This window comes from Homalodisca vitripennis, chromosome 6 (assembly GCF_021130785.1).
Source record: "Homalodisca vitripennis isolate AUS2020 chromosome 6, UT_GWSS_2.1, whole genome shotgun sequence".
NCBI lineage: Eukaryota > Metazoa > Arthropoda > Insecta > Hemiptera > Cicadellidae > Homalodisca > Homalodisca vitripennis.
This window is the reverse complement of record NC_060212.1, coordinates 20,954,024-20,970,579: the sequence shown is the minus strand read 5'-3', so window position 1 is coordinate 20,970,579 and position 16,556 is coordinate 20,954,024. Positions and strand designations below refer to the sequence as shown.

The following is a 16,556-nucleotide window of genomic DNA, read 5'->3' as shown; positions in this document are numbered from 1 at the left end:
TATAAAAATAAACAATTTCTAGTGAATGAGTCTATATCTAGACCCCATTATTTTTGTTTTAAACTATAAATTTATTTTAATCTAAGAGGAAGAGTATAAATAGTATAGAAATAATCTGATTAGGAACGGAACACTAATAACAAATAAAATATACCACTTTGAACACGCGTAATGCTCTGGAGGTTATAGCCTTTTTTCTAAATTTGCATGATTTAGCATATTTGACTAGCGTAAGTAACAACTGTGCATTTATATTTACTCCCTTCACAAGTAGGTAGGTAACTACACAATGTACTTTGCATAAAGCATAAGGCATTGTCCCTTTTATCACCTGTTTATATTCTCTCAAATACAAAGCCTTTGTCATTCTTCTAGTCGCTTCTGGGCGTACGTTATTATCACCGTGATACGTGTAGAGCCCGGCGAATAATTTATAAGGAAATGCCAATATTAGGATCTGAGCCCCTTTCCAAAAATCGTTCAAAGCATACCTTATCACCTTGACTCCCTTCTACTTATTGCGCTTACTCATTTTAAATGAAATTATTTAAATAATCAATATGTGAAATCAGGTGATTGTATTTACTCTACAATAATAGTATAGTACTCTAAGTATAATAAAACCAATAATGTATTTTATATATGTTTATGTTCATGTTCAACTTTGATAGTTAAACTTTATGCAGTATGTACACTATCACATCGAATGCAGTACATCAAATTTTTACTATCATGGATACAAATGTTTTTATATCAGACTAGGTCAAAGGAAGTTGAATATATCATATTTTTTTACGATGTATAATACTTTTAAGTAACATAAGAAACAAAGGTAAGAAGTATAAATATAAATTTAGAATCTATTATTTAATTGATATTGAAGATATTTGTTATTAATGCTCAATACAGTTTTCCACATGCCATTTATCTTGTAAAATAATCAACAAGTATTTTAAGTGGACTAACGGATGCAGCAGTCCTGCCTAAGCAACATATGCATATTTTAATAAACAGCGGTTTTGTACTAAACAAAGTTTTCCCCATGACACTAATATTGGGATTTTAAAAGCCCAGTACACTATACTCGGATATATTTCAAATCAACAAAAGACAGGTCTCAATTACAATAACGCTTGGTTGACATATTTAGAGTGTTTAACAGCAAAGACAATTGCTACGCCAAGTCATGTGAGGGGTAAAAATATTAGTTATATGTTAGGCTTACACTACAAACATCAGGAATGTTTCAATTTTTTGGATCAATCATGATTGCTCAGCATCCTTGAATATATATATATATATATATATATATATATATATATATATATATATATATATTTGTCAAACTGACATACTGCAGAGCGCTAACATCCAGTGATTACAGTGGATTAAGGGCAACCTGTATTGTAATTGACTAAAATATCGATTTTGAGTTATTGGCTAATTACACAAATATAACAATAGATTAGAATATCAGTTTTTAAAGTGGAAGTATCTAACTAGATACTTTCACTTCATTATTCATTAGGACTAGTATTATTTGTTTATTACCGACGCATAATTTTCAGTAAGATTACAGTTAAATTAGAATAAATTCAAATTCAGAGTAAATTCAGTTCTAAAATTTTCCACTGAGAATTTGGTGGATTTAATTACCATAAAGCCTGGCATGGCGGGAGTAATGACCAGGGAGGGCGTGGCTCTCAGTTTGGGCAGGAGTCATGTCGACAAGTCACGTACACTTTGATAAGTCTTATCTGTTACTGTGTTTTTACAGTGTAACAGTCATCCAATAGGCTTAATACAAAAAAAAACTATTAATCATGATGGTACAGAAAACATTTCAGAATAATATAGCTATAAACAATTTGAAGCATTTGTGATTTTAATACTTGAGGTGGTAAATTATGTAGACTAACAATCCTCGATACATCTAAAAAAAGAATTTAACTGGCAAAATTTATCTTTTCTCTTCCAGTGGATGTAAAATAGTAGTTGACATTACTAGCAATTTTATTGTTTAATTTGGTAATGAGGTGACACCTAGGTCGGAAATGCGATTAAGTACTAAAGACAACGAGTGGTTAACTACGATTATTGTCATAAAACAGAATTAAAACTAGTTTTATGACATATGAACTTAAGATAGACATTTTCAAAAATAATTTAATTCTTTATTTTACTGTCAAGTTTACGTATCAAATCAGCTGTGCTATGTGCATTTACTTTTACCGAAACATTAACAAAATGTGAGATTAGCGCAATAACAAAAACACTTGAATTATACGCCATCTGTTTTTTCAGATCTGCCATAAGGTAATGGAAAACATAATTTTATATGTTAACTTAAGTATCAAACCGTTATCTTGGAGTATGATAAAATAATTTTTCCATATGTATTTCTGTCTGACTCTATTCGCAAGACAGCTCAAGAGAGAAATGGGTTTTACACATCAAATTCTGTATGCAGCTTAGGGAAACCTGTTGCTTGTTACGTGGTATAGAGTACTCCTACCTTGCTTTGAATATCAATGTTGGAAGTAGTGAACGCTTATTCTGATGGGAAATATCTTTAGTGCTTTAGAAATGAGGAACAGACAGCTTTCTAAATAGTATGATATTAAGATGAAGCGGAATAGTACATTCAATAATATAAGTCCATTGAGTACTTTGCTGAAATTAACTTGAAAACAAACCTATCCAAGTCGAATTTTATAGGTTTCTGCCTTAGGTATAATGACCTTTCAGAATGACCAGCTGTACTTTTGGATTGTCCTTTTAGAGGAAGAATACTCTACAAAGTTTCTAGAATTGTTCCTTGACAAAGAATTGACCTGGGACGGCCATGTTGATAATATATGTGCTAGAATTTCAGGAGGCATATACATCTTGTGTCATCTAAAAGTTATGTTCCCCTAAGTATAAAGAAGGCCTTATTCGTCCACACATCTCGTACTGTGTGAGTTTTTTTAGAGAGGCTTGTGCTAAAACCACACATGAGCGGCCTTCAGACTCCAGCAAAAATTCAGGCCTTTAAAATAATTTGATAGTAGTACAGGCAACCTTTTAGGGAATTTTAATTTTTCACTTTTCCCTGCTTCTACATATTATTTTATGTGTTCATTTATTGCAGATTAAGGTGTACTTTGGTCCGTGGCGGGGACATCCGCCGATATAAGACAAGAGATAACATCACAAACTTACGCTGTACTTGCATCTGCTACAAAAAGTCTGTGTCCGATTGATCAATAAGCTCCCAGTAAGTATAAAGATTTCCAACAATAAAAATCAATTATAAACTCCTATACAACGCCTATTGCTGTCCATTGCGTTCTATTCAGTCGATGAATTTATGATGAGCCGCTGGGATTTATGAAAGACATAGGATCTGTGATCAGTAAGAGTGTGCTTTAGTGAATGTGTGGAAGTGTAGGTTTAGGTTTGTGTATGAGTTAATCACGATTTAAAAATAATAATTACTGAAGTCTGCAATGACATGTGAAATTCTGAAAACGCAATAAAACATGATTTGATTTGCATTAGAGTGATGGAAACACGTCAGTACTTAAGAGATCCCTATTTTTTTATATCATTAGGAAATAGCATTGTCGTAGTGAGAAATATTAAGGATATTTATCTTTGTTTAAGGGTTGATGGCACCTCTAGGTTTCAACTGCAATGCAGGTTATTTTAAAATTACGTTATTTTACGAAAAAGGCTCTGTAAATAAATGCATTTTATTCGAACTTCGAAGAAAATGTTATAGACATAAATATGTTGATCGATTGAAAATGTTTGTACGCAAACGATTAAATTATTCAATGCAGGTACGACTGACGTTTGCCAATGGTTTTCAATTCACTGAGAGAATGGAATGATCGAAGGGTTCAATGCCGCTCCAATATTCTGTCCAATGATACTACAATAGTTACTCCCATAGTCACCATATCAGTGTTCTCTTTACAACCTTTGGATTCCAAAATCAATCTATTATTTCTAATTATGAATTGCTTTTATCAGGGATAGGCAACGGAAATTAGATTCAGGATGTGTGTAACTCCGGAAGATGCCTGGTGAAGAGTATACATACTTGTCCTTCGTTTCTTAAATTATTATTTGAATTAACTTAAATAATAAAAATAAAACATCTTTATGTTAATTTAAATCAGAAGATTATTATTATTCGTCCCTCTTGGATCAGTCTTGTATTATTATTAGTGTATTAGGTAATTAAATTACCTAAATTTTTAATTATTTCGTTTCAATACGGATATTTCAAGAATATTTTTATTTATTTTAGAATATATCTTTTACAATTAAATATTTTATAGTAAAATATAACACGAAAATTAACATAATCGAATTGTTTGTTAGAATAGATTAAGCTCTATATTTATCGTGAAATTAATAAAAGTATGCAAATTGTAACACACGTAATATAAAAAGTAAAAAGTATTTAGTAAAAGTACAATAGTAGTAACATGAATTTTAATTGACAGTATTCTTCCAAAACAAATGGAATATGGTATGAAATTTCTATAAACAGTTATAAACTACCAATCTCAATATGTATTCTACACTTGTATAAATATTCTGTTAATACATGTGTATCATATATGTAATCAATATCATATAACTGTTTTTGAACAATCACACCAATTTCGAAACTTTTTACTTTCACCAAAAAGACCAAATAAACGTATATATTGAATACAAACGGTAAAGTAAAGTATAGTATGGAAAGCAAAGTTATTTTATTTTTGTTTATCTATACTATAATTAGAAACTTAAATAGCAGAATAAAACAGTATAGCATAGACTAATAATAGAGTAAACTTATTATTCACAAAACAACACAAAGCACGACATAAAGGCAACTTAGTGATAAGCTTTTAAACGTGGAGTTTATTTCAGGCACGTTCGCAATCCCGCTGTTTAAAGGAGCTGGTTAGAGATAAGTTGTGTTCCATCAGAGCCTTTCATCGGTGTTCTCTCAGACTCAAAGACACGCCTTGAGTCGACGTGCCCGGAGCCGTAAAAGCGATGAGTTGGATGAGTTTGAAAACTTTCCTGTTACACCGGTTCGTAAAAAATCCAATTGTTTTACATCCTTTTACAATAATATGACAAATTTTTACAATATTTATGTACAATGTATTATTCCATTATTACAAACAATTTTTAAAAAGTAAAGGTGTTTACTGTTTCTAAAACTGTTTGTAAAAGATTCTAAAACAAAAATCAAATAGCCCAACACAACGTTTCGCGGATTGTAATCTATCCTCTTCGTCAGGTGGGGGGAGGTATAAATACATAAATACACAAAAGGAAATTAAGGGAGAAAAAGGGGTTCAAACATACCCAAAAGCTGCATGAAGTCCAGACCAAACGTTGTCACTTCACAGAATGCAAGTCCTGGGCGTAAGTACGAGAAAAACAATTACATACCATACTGAGTGTTAGTATCCCACTTTCGCCCGTGCTGTAGAATTTATAACTTATCAATGTGCATTTTGCGTCCTTTACCTTTTTCGTACAACACTGTAAAGTTAAAGTGATTAATGGGCTGATACAATAGACAGCAGTATAGGAGATGTGGAATAGCAGATAGGAGTATATGTTAGGCAATCTGAATCGGCAGATACTGGAGTGTGTGTTAGGCAATCTGAATGAGCGTGCAAAAGAGTATTTGATTGATAATGTAAATGGCAGGTACATAAATATTACCTACGTTAACGGTAATACTTCCATGACATAAAATTGTTAGATGTTATGTAGAGACATTTATTTTTTCGTTCTTTAACCTTTTGGTACAATACAATACTATTAAAGTCAAATTTATTTATTTTTCTCTTGGAAATTATATGTTATTATATAGCAGAAATTTTAATTTTCAGGGTCTTTTAATATATACAAAAAAAATCAATACTAATTTTTATGTACTCTTTTTAAAATCTCCTTCAAGTGTAATTCATTGATTTATGGGATATTTTTATTTATTAGACACGCAACTATATGAATCAATTCAAGACTTACTCTGCGGAATAATTTATAATCGATTTTGCAAATACGTATTTTAATAATATTGTATTCTAGAGATATTTTATTATATGTTAAGTCTCTTAATTGTATGATTAATTTCATAAAAATATTAAAAGCAGTTAGTTCAATATAAACTTTTGATGGATTATTTTTTTAGACATTTTTTCAAACGATAGAGTGGATTACACAATAATGTAGAGCGAAGGTAAGGATCCACCGATAAAGACACGGTTTCTCAGGGGATTGCTTGAGATTAATTGGACTGGACAGAGGGTTCAAGAATCAATCTCGTATAAGACACAGTACCGTATATATCCTTCTTCGGTACCAGGTTATTTCAAATATCGTTCTTAATAGCCTTAAGCCTAGATACATTAGGCTTATTATCTTTCGGTCTAAAAGCTTAGGTATTTCTAAATATACAGGGTGTCCGAAAAGTCCCGGGTCGGTTAAATATTTTTCAAAATATTTAAAATAGAGCTAAAAAACCTTACACAAAGTTACTGGACATAAATATCTATTTTATCACATATTCAGTGATCCGCTACTTCCTCAGGGGGCTGTTTAAAATTGAATCAGTAATTTGAGAAATACCTTATGTCCATTTTTTAATGTTAGTAAAGTTAAAATCAAAAAGCTCATCAGTGTATTTTTTTACATTAACCTAAGTTTCAAACTCTAGCCATATTTGAACGGCTGTCATTTTTGACTCGGTTATCCGTTTGAGGTCGGGTTTGCGGCTCTGTACTCTACTAATAAAGGCCTTTAATTTGATATGCATATCAACCTATGCTTACATTTAAGATTTTCTTCTGACTCCTAGCGTGCCGCCCCCCTGAGGAAGTAGCGGATCACTGAATATGTGATAAATTAGATTTTTATGTCCAGTAACTTTGTGTAAGGTTTTTATAGCTCTATTTTAAATATTTTGAAAAATATTTAAACGGCCCGGGACGTTTTGGACACCCTGTATATTAGAAGTATTGATTCGCTTTACAGCTTAAAAGCTGATAACTAATATGCACTCTGTATTCCCACAACCTAGATTTTCTTGCTAGAAAAATATTTTCTTAGAATAAGTTGATCATCATTCACGCTAATTTTGGTGGAGAACAAAATTAGAGGCAATCATCGGGGTTAAAAATATGAAATTAAAATTAGCTTTACATACTTAAAAGCAACTGTAAATCAGTAAATCAGCGTCTGCTAACTATATAGAGACTGTTAAAGTGGTGACTTCGTCTGCTAACTATATAGAGACTGTTAAAGTGGTGACTTCGTCTGCTAACTATATAGAGACTGTTAAAGTGGTGACTTCCAGTTTCATTAAGTATTATTAAAACGATGGTGTAACTATTATTTGTGTCTGAATGACGGGTTTAAGTGTATCAAAAAATATATAATCGAAGAAATAATTATCATTTCTTACTATGAACGCTTTAATGCAGTGCCTTTACAATCTCTACCAAAATTAGTTTGGCTGCCGATCGATTCTTTCCTTAGGAAAGTTCACTCTGTATTGTACTCTGTATTAGGTTCCATTATCTGAGACAGCTCACTAATAGTAGTCTACTCTTTCAATTCAAATATATATCAAAGAATTCACAGGAGTTCTTTATTTATTTTTAGTGTGTGTGTTCCACTGGTCGTTTCTAGCACACGTTTGAAATTGCAGAATACTATAACTAAACTGAAATACACAAATTATGTAGCTTTATTCTAGTTTAAATATATATAATAATAAATAATATACTATAGTAAATAAGCTAGTGTACATGTTCTAAATTTAAAGGAAAATATCAATTTTTGTTTTTTTTTCTTTTTTTCTCTAAATTTAGTGCTATATCTTTCATCCACATTAGAACGCACAAGGAATGCACTTTATTAATTGCAAATTCCTATTTATTGCTGTGACAAAGTAATAGGTTAAGGACATACTCAAGTGATGGGGTGATACACAAACTGTACACTATACAGCCTATCGCCCACCAAGCAGTGTCCTGTTTCTCGGCCTGTTATCACAGTGCATCTCCAGTACTCAAGTGATGGGTTGATACACAAACTGTACATTATACAGCCTATCGCCCACCAAGCAGTGTCCTGTTTCTCGGCCTGTTATCACAGTGCATCTCCAGTACTCAAGTGATGGGTTGATACACAAACTGTACATTATACAGCCTATCGCCCACCAAGCAGTGTCCTGTTTCTCGGCCTGTTATCACAGTGCATCTCCAGTACTCAAGTGATGGGTTGATACACAAAATGTACATTATACAGCCTATCGCCCACCAAGCAGTGTCCTGTTTCTCAGCCTGTCATCACAGTGCAACTCCAGTACTCAAGTGATGGTTTGATACACAAAATGTACATTATACAGCATATCGCCCACCAAGCAGTGTCCTGTTTCTCGGCCTGTCATCACAGTGCAACTCCAGTACTCAAGTGATGGTTTGATACACAAACTGTACATTATACAGCCTATCGCCCACCAAGCAGTGTCCTGTTTCTCGGCCTGTTATCACAGTGCATCTCCAGTACTCAAGTGATGGTTTGATACACAAACTGTACATTATACAGCCTATCGCCCACCAAGCAGTGTCCTGTTTCTCGGCCTGTTATCACAGTGCATCTCCAGTACTCAAGTGATGGGTTGATACACAAAATGTACATTATACAGCCTATCGCCCACCAAGCAGTGTCCTGTTTCTCGGCCTGTTATCACAGTGCATCTCCAGTACTCAAGTGATGGTTTGATACACAAACTGTACATTATACAGCCTATCGCCCACCAAGCAGTGTCCTGTTTCTCGGCCTGTTATCACAGTGCATCTCCAGTACTCAAGTGATGGGTTGATACACAAACTGTACATTATACAGCCTATCGCCCACCAAGCAGTGTCCTGTTTCTCGGCCTGTTATCACAGTGCAACTCCAGTACTCAAGTGATGGGTTGATACACAAACTGTACAATATAGAACGTATCACCCACTAGGCAGTGTCCTATCTCATGGCCTGGTATCGCAATATAACTACAGTCGATCAATAAATAGCTCAAGGACATACTCAAGTAATGGGTTTGATACACAAAATGTACATTATACAGCGTACCGCACATCGATAATTGTATGGTTCTGTTTAAATTAGTAAATATATTCTATGTGTCAACAAAGCAATAAAACTCACAGTAGTACAAATATTTTATATTCCTATATGAATTCTGAAAGAAAATAAAACTAAAATCCGAAGCTGTCCTAAATTTTGTTTCTCAAGAACAGAAGTACAAAAGAATTATTTATTTTATGAACTTTAGTGAAGGCGAGTAAAACTAGAGGGGCTAGAAAATTAGGTTTATTTATTTATAAACATATACATATATATTTGAGTCCGTCTATCTGTCTGATTTCTTGATAACGATCTAATATATACACTTAAAATTTTGTATGAAGCTTCATTTCTAAAGCAACACTGATTTCGAGTAACTGGGGAAGAAAGAAATTTGTCAAAAAACTGAGTACGATCATATTACATTAGAACAAGTAACCTACGTAGCTTTAGAATTGAAAGTTTGCATTCAACCGCAGCAAAGCCTTTACCAGTTACATTTTTTCGTTCAACGCTAAGTACATAAAATTAACAGGGTGATACTCAGACAGTTATGGAAAGTCAATATATTTACTTAAATAAAAAAACGTATAACAATGTTTGTATTGATTACATAGTATTGAAACCGTCAGAAATCTAATTTTAAAATAAAATGAAGATAATAACCCAATAGGCACACAACCAAAAGTACATTGCGAACTTTCACTGCAACTACTACCTAAGGCTTTTCATGTATCTGTACAACACAATCGGTGGATCCGAAAACTGTCTAGTATAAAGCCTCTTTCAAATCATTTTAGTTTATTCGATAACTTTGGTACCGCATGGACACCAACAATATCTCCTCTACGGCCCTAAGATAAAAGTTGAAAGGAGGGAGTTTGAAATCGATGGAAAGTAATCTACTTCAGGTCCTTACTCTCATTCATGGGCGAGTCCGAGGTCGGAGATTCTATAAGGGAGACAACAATAGAGCATCGGAGTTCCCAGATCAGCACTTGATTAAATCCGTTCTAGAACGAGATCAATGACCAAGATCTTAGGTAGACTGAAATCGTCCATTGATCTACCTAAAAATATTTTAGAAAATAATATTTATTTATTTACATATACAGTACTAGAAAGTATTTTATAGTTAAGAGATTAATATAATAATTATTGTAATCGTTTAATATATGCGTTGTTAATTCGTTAAAGGGTTTAGAAAAACATTTATAGTAATCGAACTATGGCGCTATCTACGATGTTTTCTTTGGATCGTGTCATGAGCCGTGTCAAGTAGACGACACATGAGCAAAGGTCGTACTTGTATAGAGCCGACACAAGAGGTGAGAGGACGTTGACAAGAAGAAGATGAGGACGGTCTTGGCCGAACTGTTGCAGCAGTGTGAGGAAGTACAATTTATCCTAATCATTGATACTATCTTATTTTTATCTTTTTCGAATCAATCCATAATTTAAATTGTGTATTATTCAAGTAAACCGGAGTATTTTGGGGGTTAGGGTTTGCCAATATATTAGTTCTTTAGATATGTTCAATCAGTGGGGGTTAGTTCAGATTGATGCAGGTTTTATTCTGATTATTATTATTACAGTAAAATATATTTTATTATACAGGTGTTAATTTTAAAACTTCAAACTCGTATTAAAAGGCTTATAGCGGAAGTATCAACATTCTGTATACGGGAGTGTATAGTACTAATTGTTCAACAAAAAAGTATTTTCAAAATAGGGGTGCTCACCCTCATGCCCCCCCCCCGTAGAATCTTTTTGTAGGGTCACTTTAAATCATTTTAAAACACATCCCACTGGAGACTTGAAAAATAGGATCACTGCTGAGGGCAGATGCTTAACCAGACAAACTTTTAGAAAGGTTTGCAAACGGAGGTATGGGGGTTAGCACCTCCATTTTTAGAGTAATATTTTCAGCAATTAGTACTATTCACTCTCGTTTACAGAATTTTTGATACTTAGATTATAAGTCTTTTAATAACAGTCTGAAATTTAAAAATGAACACCCTGTATAAGTTATTATTAATTACATATTTTAATATGTTCTTCAAAGCTTATGCTATTAAAAAATGGATTTAGTATAAATGAAAATTATACTAAATCCATCCTGAGGGCTTAATACTGTTTTGATTTGGTTTGATATGCATCATGTGCGGTGATATCAATTAATAAAAAAATTATAATTTTACTATTTTGCCTCAGCCAATAATTTAGAGCAATCTAGTGAAGTATAATGTAATTTATTTTAATATGTTTTGCTTATTTGTTAAATATCATTGTTTTATCTACGCATCTGTATAGAGGATTAATTTCATGCTACAACTTTAGTATTACAAATAATAACCGCGATACTCTATACATTAGTATTAAAAATAAAGCCAAACAGCCAGACTTGCAATAATATATCACATAGTTTATTAAACATTTATTATGTAATAAACTTTCGTTTCGCTATTATTTTCAAAAAATTAACAAAATATTTATCTTAAAATGTGAATGGAGAAATATTCTATGACTTTTATATAGTCCTGTTGGCAGAAAAAAGTTACATTTAGAAGGCATTGCTGCCATGTGATGCATTAGCATAAAATATTGGAATGTAAACAAACATTACAAACACTATGTTTTAGGGCAATGATTTAAGAAAAGGAATAAAATCTTCGGTCAATAATTTAGATAAATTATCAGTATAATGGCGAGCAAGTCCGCCATTGCTATAGCTGAGCTCAGGGCTCAAGCTGTAGCTAAAGAGATGGAGCGGAAACAAAACCTCATGAGGCTGAAATGGTTCGAACAAAATTACGAAAAGGTGTTCAAGAATCCAGCTCTACCGAAAGAAAAGATCCCGAAGAAAGCTGCAGTGTTGTATGAGGAGTTGAGAAAAATGAGGAAGGAGCGTTTTAAGGCCGAGAGAGAGGCCAAGACGAAGCCGTGTGCAACTATCGACGAAAAGGACATCGACATTGAAGCAATCATGCATCCAATGTACCCAGTGCCTCAGGAGATTAAGGAAACGTTATACAACGGTGAGTGACTAGTATTACTAATTGGATTATTGAAATCATTCATATGAATTCCTCTATAATTTAGTGATTTATAGTGTGAAAATAATTATGTAAGACAGGAGCATTGGTATGTATAAGGTCAGATGGTTAATATTATGCCATGTTAAGGACATAGCTTAGGAAACTTTTGTAAGGAATCGAGAGGAAGTCTTATACGATGGATAATAAACCATCTAAAAATTATTAACGAATTACTATGTAATGTTTATTTGTTTAAAATAAATAATATCGAGAATTTTAATTAATAAAATAGAATATTCGAAACAGATAGCCATAGCTTTATGCATATTCTAGTACATTTTTAGGGTAGATTATTATCTCTTTAGGTGATTGTATCTAATAGTAGGCCAAGTTATCCCTAGTTATGGATAAGAAAATTTTCAATCAAAAAGACACTTAGAAAACTGTTTTCTTATAATGATAGCCCTAACAGCATTTTGTAATGCAATTTCGTATTTGTTAAAACACCATTTGGTGATTTTTAGTGCGAAAAATCAACATTTGTCAAACCACCCGCTTAGTTAACATGTTTCTGGAATAATTGATGTTTTATTTCAACAATGGTTAAAGTTACTGTCTTATATTTAAACGATGAAAAGCTCCGTACAGGCAGTAAACATTATTATAACGTGTCTTAATAATCCCTACCCGTTAAGACATATTTTAAATATAATGACATAGCCATTTGAACAGTCCAATAACAAAAGGAAAATACAACTTTCTGCGATATTAAAGTTGATCGAAATCTTCCAAGTTTCATCAATAGCTAAGGGTCCACAAAAACCAGTACAACATTGCAGGCTTTTTTGTTTCCAAAATTAATTTTCTTTGCGTCTGGGCTCTTATCAAACGGTTTGAATTTTAAAATAAATCGTTTAGTTTTTATTCGTTATACATTACCTTCATGAGAAACTCCTCATCATATTACTCCATTCACCATATTTCGATTCTTCATGTTTGGATGCTCATTGAATCTGGTAATATGATTACCATCCTAGCTCGGACTACCATATGAATTGATGATCTAGGCCTAGGCCAAGACGTAATTTCTGTACTTCACACGTCCATTGACAATGAATCATTAGGCCTAACCCTTTTTTCAGCCTGGGTAAAAGAATATCTATTTCCAACAAAAAGTATTTTATTAAACTTTTTTATACTAGGCATCTTGAAACACTCAAGATAAACTATATGATTTCAGAAGAATTACTGCTCAAAGAAACAGCAATAGATTGTACAGAAAATAAACAAAAACAAGATGTAAACAATAATAATATGTGTCAGATGTCAGACTACAGACTGCCGATGAATTTCTATATTGTAAACAGAGTAGCCAACCCACAACACGAAATAGTACAGGCAATAAGAGGATGTATACTATAACTAACTACCCGGCGGCATCAGCCCTTAAATGGCCATAAAACTCAATTCAGTGCTCCACATAACCATTTATTTTGTGTTTAAAATAAAATCGTGTCTACATATATTATACATATGTGGATTCAGAATAAAATGGAGAACAAAACACATACAAAAGTAAAAAATGAAATTTTTTTGTGTCACCTTAACATACCTAAATTACTGCCTGTGGATTTCATATACGCAACTCTCTGAATGAATCGTTAACTTTAATTTAGGAAAGAGTTTCCTGTTCTTGGACCTTCGAATGAGAGTATTTTTATTTGCATAATTTACGTTTCCAATGACTAATACATGAATATCAAGTTGACCCCACAATATAAAAAGTGTTTAGTGGTTTTAGTGGTACTACTTATACTTATGTATATGGAGGGTTGTTAAACCCCATGCGAAGATCTGAAAACCTACTTCCTATTCATCATATAAATATGTTTGTAGCAAGGTCGTCTTACATTTTCATAATTACTAACTTGTACATACAAACTCTGTATTTACTTTTCTGTATATACCTTTTCAAAAATTTGGTTTAAATAATCGTTGATTCCTCCTCTTTGATATAAGTATACTAAACGCCACTGCATAGAGCCTAAGAATGAGACAGTACTAATTTTTCTGTAATTATTGTATACTAATTATATTAATCTTTGTGTGGTAGTATTAAGTAAGCACTACCAAAGAAATTTCAAAAATTGTATTTAAGAATGTAAGCATTATAATTGTGTACCTATGAAATAGTTATAACACCTCGGTAGTTCACACTTCCATCTATACAGAATGAAGAACTAGGACTCAAATGACTTTTTTAGTTTGTTATTGACGAGTGAAGATTGAAAGGATAACATGATTTCGGAAATTTGCCATTGTTATAAGGTATAATACAACGTTTCGAGGATTGGAATCTATCCTCTTCGTCAGGTGGGGGAAGTATTAATACATACAAAAATAAAGAACAGAACAAAATAAAAAAGGAAAATAACTTGTGATTTGTGCTCGGGACTTGCATCCTGTGCAGTGACAACGCCTGGACTGGACTCCAAACAGCTTTGGGGTATGTTTGAACCCTTTTCTTTTCCTTCTTTACTTTTTTATATTCTTTATTTTTTATCTACTAATAACTCCCCCCACCTGAAAGAGGATATATTACAATCCTGAAATCGTTGTGTTATACCGTTACAGCCTATAACGATGGCCTATAACGATGTATCCGATATTCTGTTATCCTTTCTAATTACTTGCATTAAGCGCTCAATTTATTTTTCTAATCCTAGTTGTGTTTTTTCAGGTATAAGTCACTATCAGGAAGGGCGTTACAAGTATTTAAAACTGAGGAATAAGTCTGACCCTCACGAAAAATTCAGACACAAGGAAACCTACGGATTCGAGTATGGTTGGAGGATCCGGGAGACGGCACAGCCTCCCAAGAAGGACTTCTGCCGAAGGACCACATGGTACCGTAGGATGAACGGTGCCATGAACGTGGGCGATCCTGCACGAAGACCTCCTAATCCTTCAGGCCAAGTTATTTCGTTCCCTTTCTTGTAATAAAATATAATGAGTGGTTCAAGAATAACAAATAACTTACTTTATTGCTCTTTAACTCTGAGTTTCACGTATGCAGTACCTTAAATAATAATAATGGTATTATAACAGCCACAATGGATCCGAGTTCATTGCAAAGAGCATAAAAACATAGAATTACCGAATATATACTACTTATACAGCGTTCAGTCAGTAGTAAATGAAATCTATATCATATAATGCCTGGATAGGCCAATAAAGACATATGGAATAGGGGAACCCATGGTTTTAGAAAATAATAGATTAACATTTCACAGTAGTAGTAAAATTAAACGCGATGGTGACCAGCCGGCTGGTACGCATCAAACAAGTTATTCAAACGCTTTTGTGTCGATATGAGACGCTTGCAACCCACAACACATGTAACGCACAGCCCTATCTATGGGGAAAAATAAAATAGATTCAGTTCCATTAAAGGCTGTCAAAAAGTTGATTCTAATATCGATAAATAGTATGCGGTATCAAATGAAATGATCGATAATATCAAATTAAACATATTATCGTTATTTCCATACGTTTAAATATAATTTAGTTATAAAATATGTATTAGTAAATATGATGAGAATTTCAATTTAAATACGAAAATATAAAAGAGGGAGGTTTATTAGAGGTGTATGGGTTCTTAGAATAGTTCAAATAACTCAGAATAACCGTTTTGGAAGTCTAGGTGAATGATTTGGGCTGAAAGCTTGTCTAGATAATAGAAATAGACGGCAAAACTATTATAAGAATATTTGATGATCATATTTCAGTCCCACCAATAAAAGGTGAGTTCATTTCACAGTCGAACATAGCAAAAGTTTCATTGACCCAATAACATCAGTCAATACTCAAATAATCTGACTATCATTCACAACTATCAAAATCATTCAAATCGGACATTCAATCACATAAATTCACCGAATACCTTGCACAATTCTTGTACAGAAGGGAAATTTAATTTTCTGGAGGTGGTATGTGGGTCTGAACACCCTAATTTAATTTAAAATGTTGTAATTCTTACAGTATACAATCACTTACGATGCCACAGTCGATTTTGCCTTATTGCCCCGATTAAAGAACCATAGCTTTTGGAAATCTACTTCGCTCAAAAAGGACTACTTCCGGCCCTAGTGTTCTACTTTTGGTCTATTGTATTTCCAGTATCCTAGTTGAGTTTGACTTGTTACCTTGATGAAGAATATATACATACTTACGTAGGACTAAGAAGCCTATTACAGTACACGGGGAAACTCTACCTACTTCTTAACTACTTCCCAGTATAAAGGAAATCTCATCTTAAGTTCCTGCAAGTCAACAAAGTAATTGAACTGAGCCATTTTAGTGTTAATTTCTCTA

The 16,556-nt window shown here is 33.0% G+C and overlaps 1 protein-coding gene across 1 annotated transcript; it reads left to right on the top strand.

Annotated features, from left to right (window-relative positions):
• The first annotated feature begins 11,754 nt into the window (after nucleotides 1-11,754).
• Nucleotides 11,755-15,214, top strand: LOC124365157 (protein ATP6V1FNB-like). Its single transcript, XM_046821110.1, has 2 exons — nucleotides 11,755-12,182; nucleotides 14,923-15,214. Exons 1-2 carry the CDS (start codon nucleotides 11,849-11,851, stop codon nucleotides 15,180-15,182), a joined length of 594 nt encoding a protein of 197 aa, XP_046677066.1. The 5' UTR covers nucleotides 11,755-11,848; the 3' UTR covers nucleotides 15,183-15,214.
• Nucleotides 15,215-16,556: the final 1,342 nt, after the last annotated feature.

Coding starts and splice junctions, on each gene's coding strand:
- LOC124365157 (XM_046821110.1), top strand. CDS start 11,849: ATGGCGAGCAAGTCCGCCATTGCTATAGCTGAGCTCAGGGCTCAAGCT. Junction 12,183..14,922: donor TAAGGAAACGTTATACAACG/GTGAGTGACTAG, acceptor GTGTTTTTTCAG/GTATAAGTCACTATCAGGAA.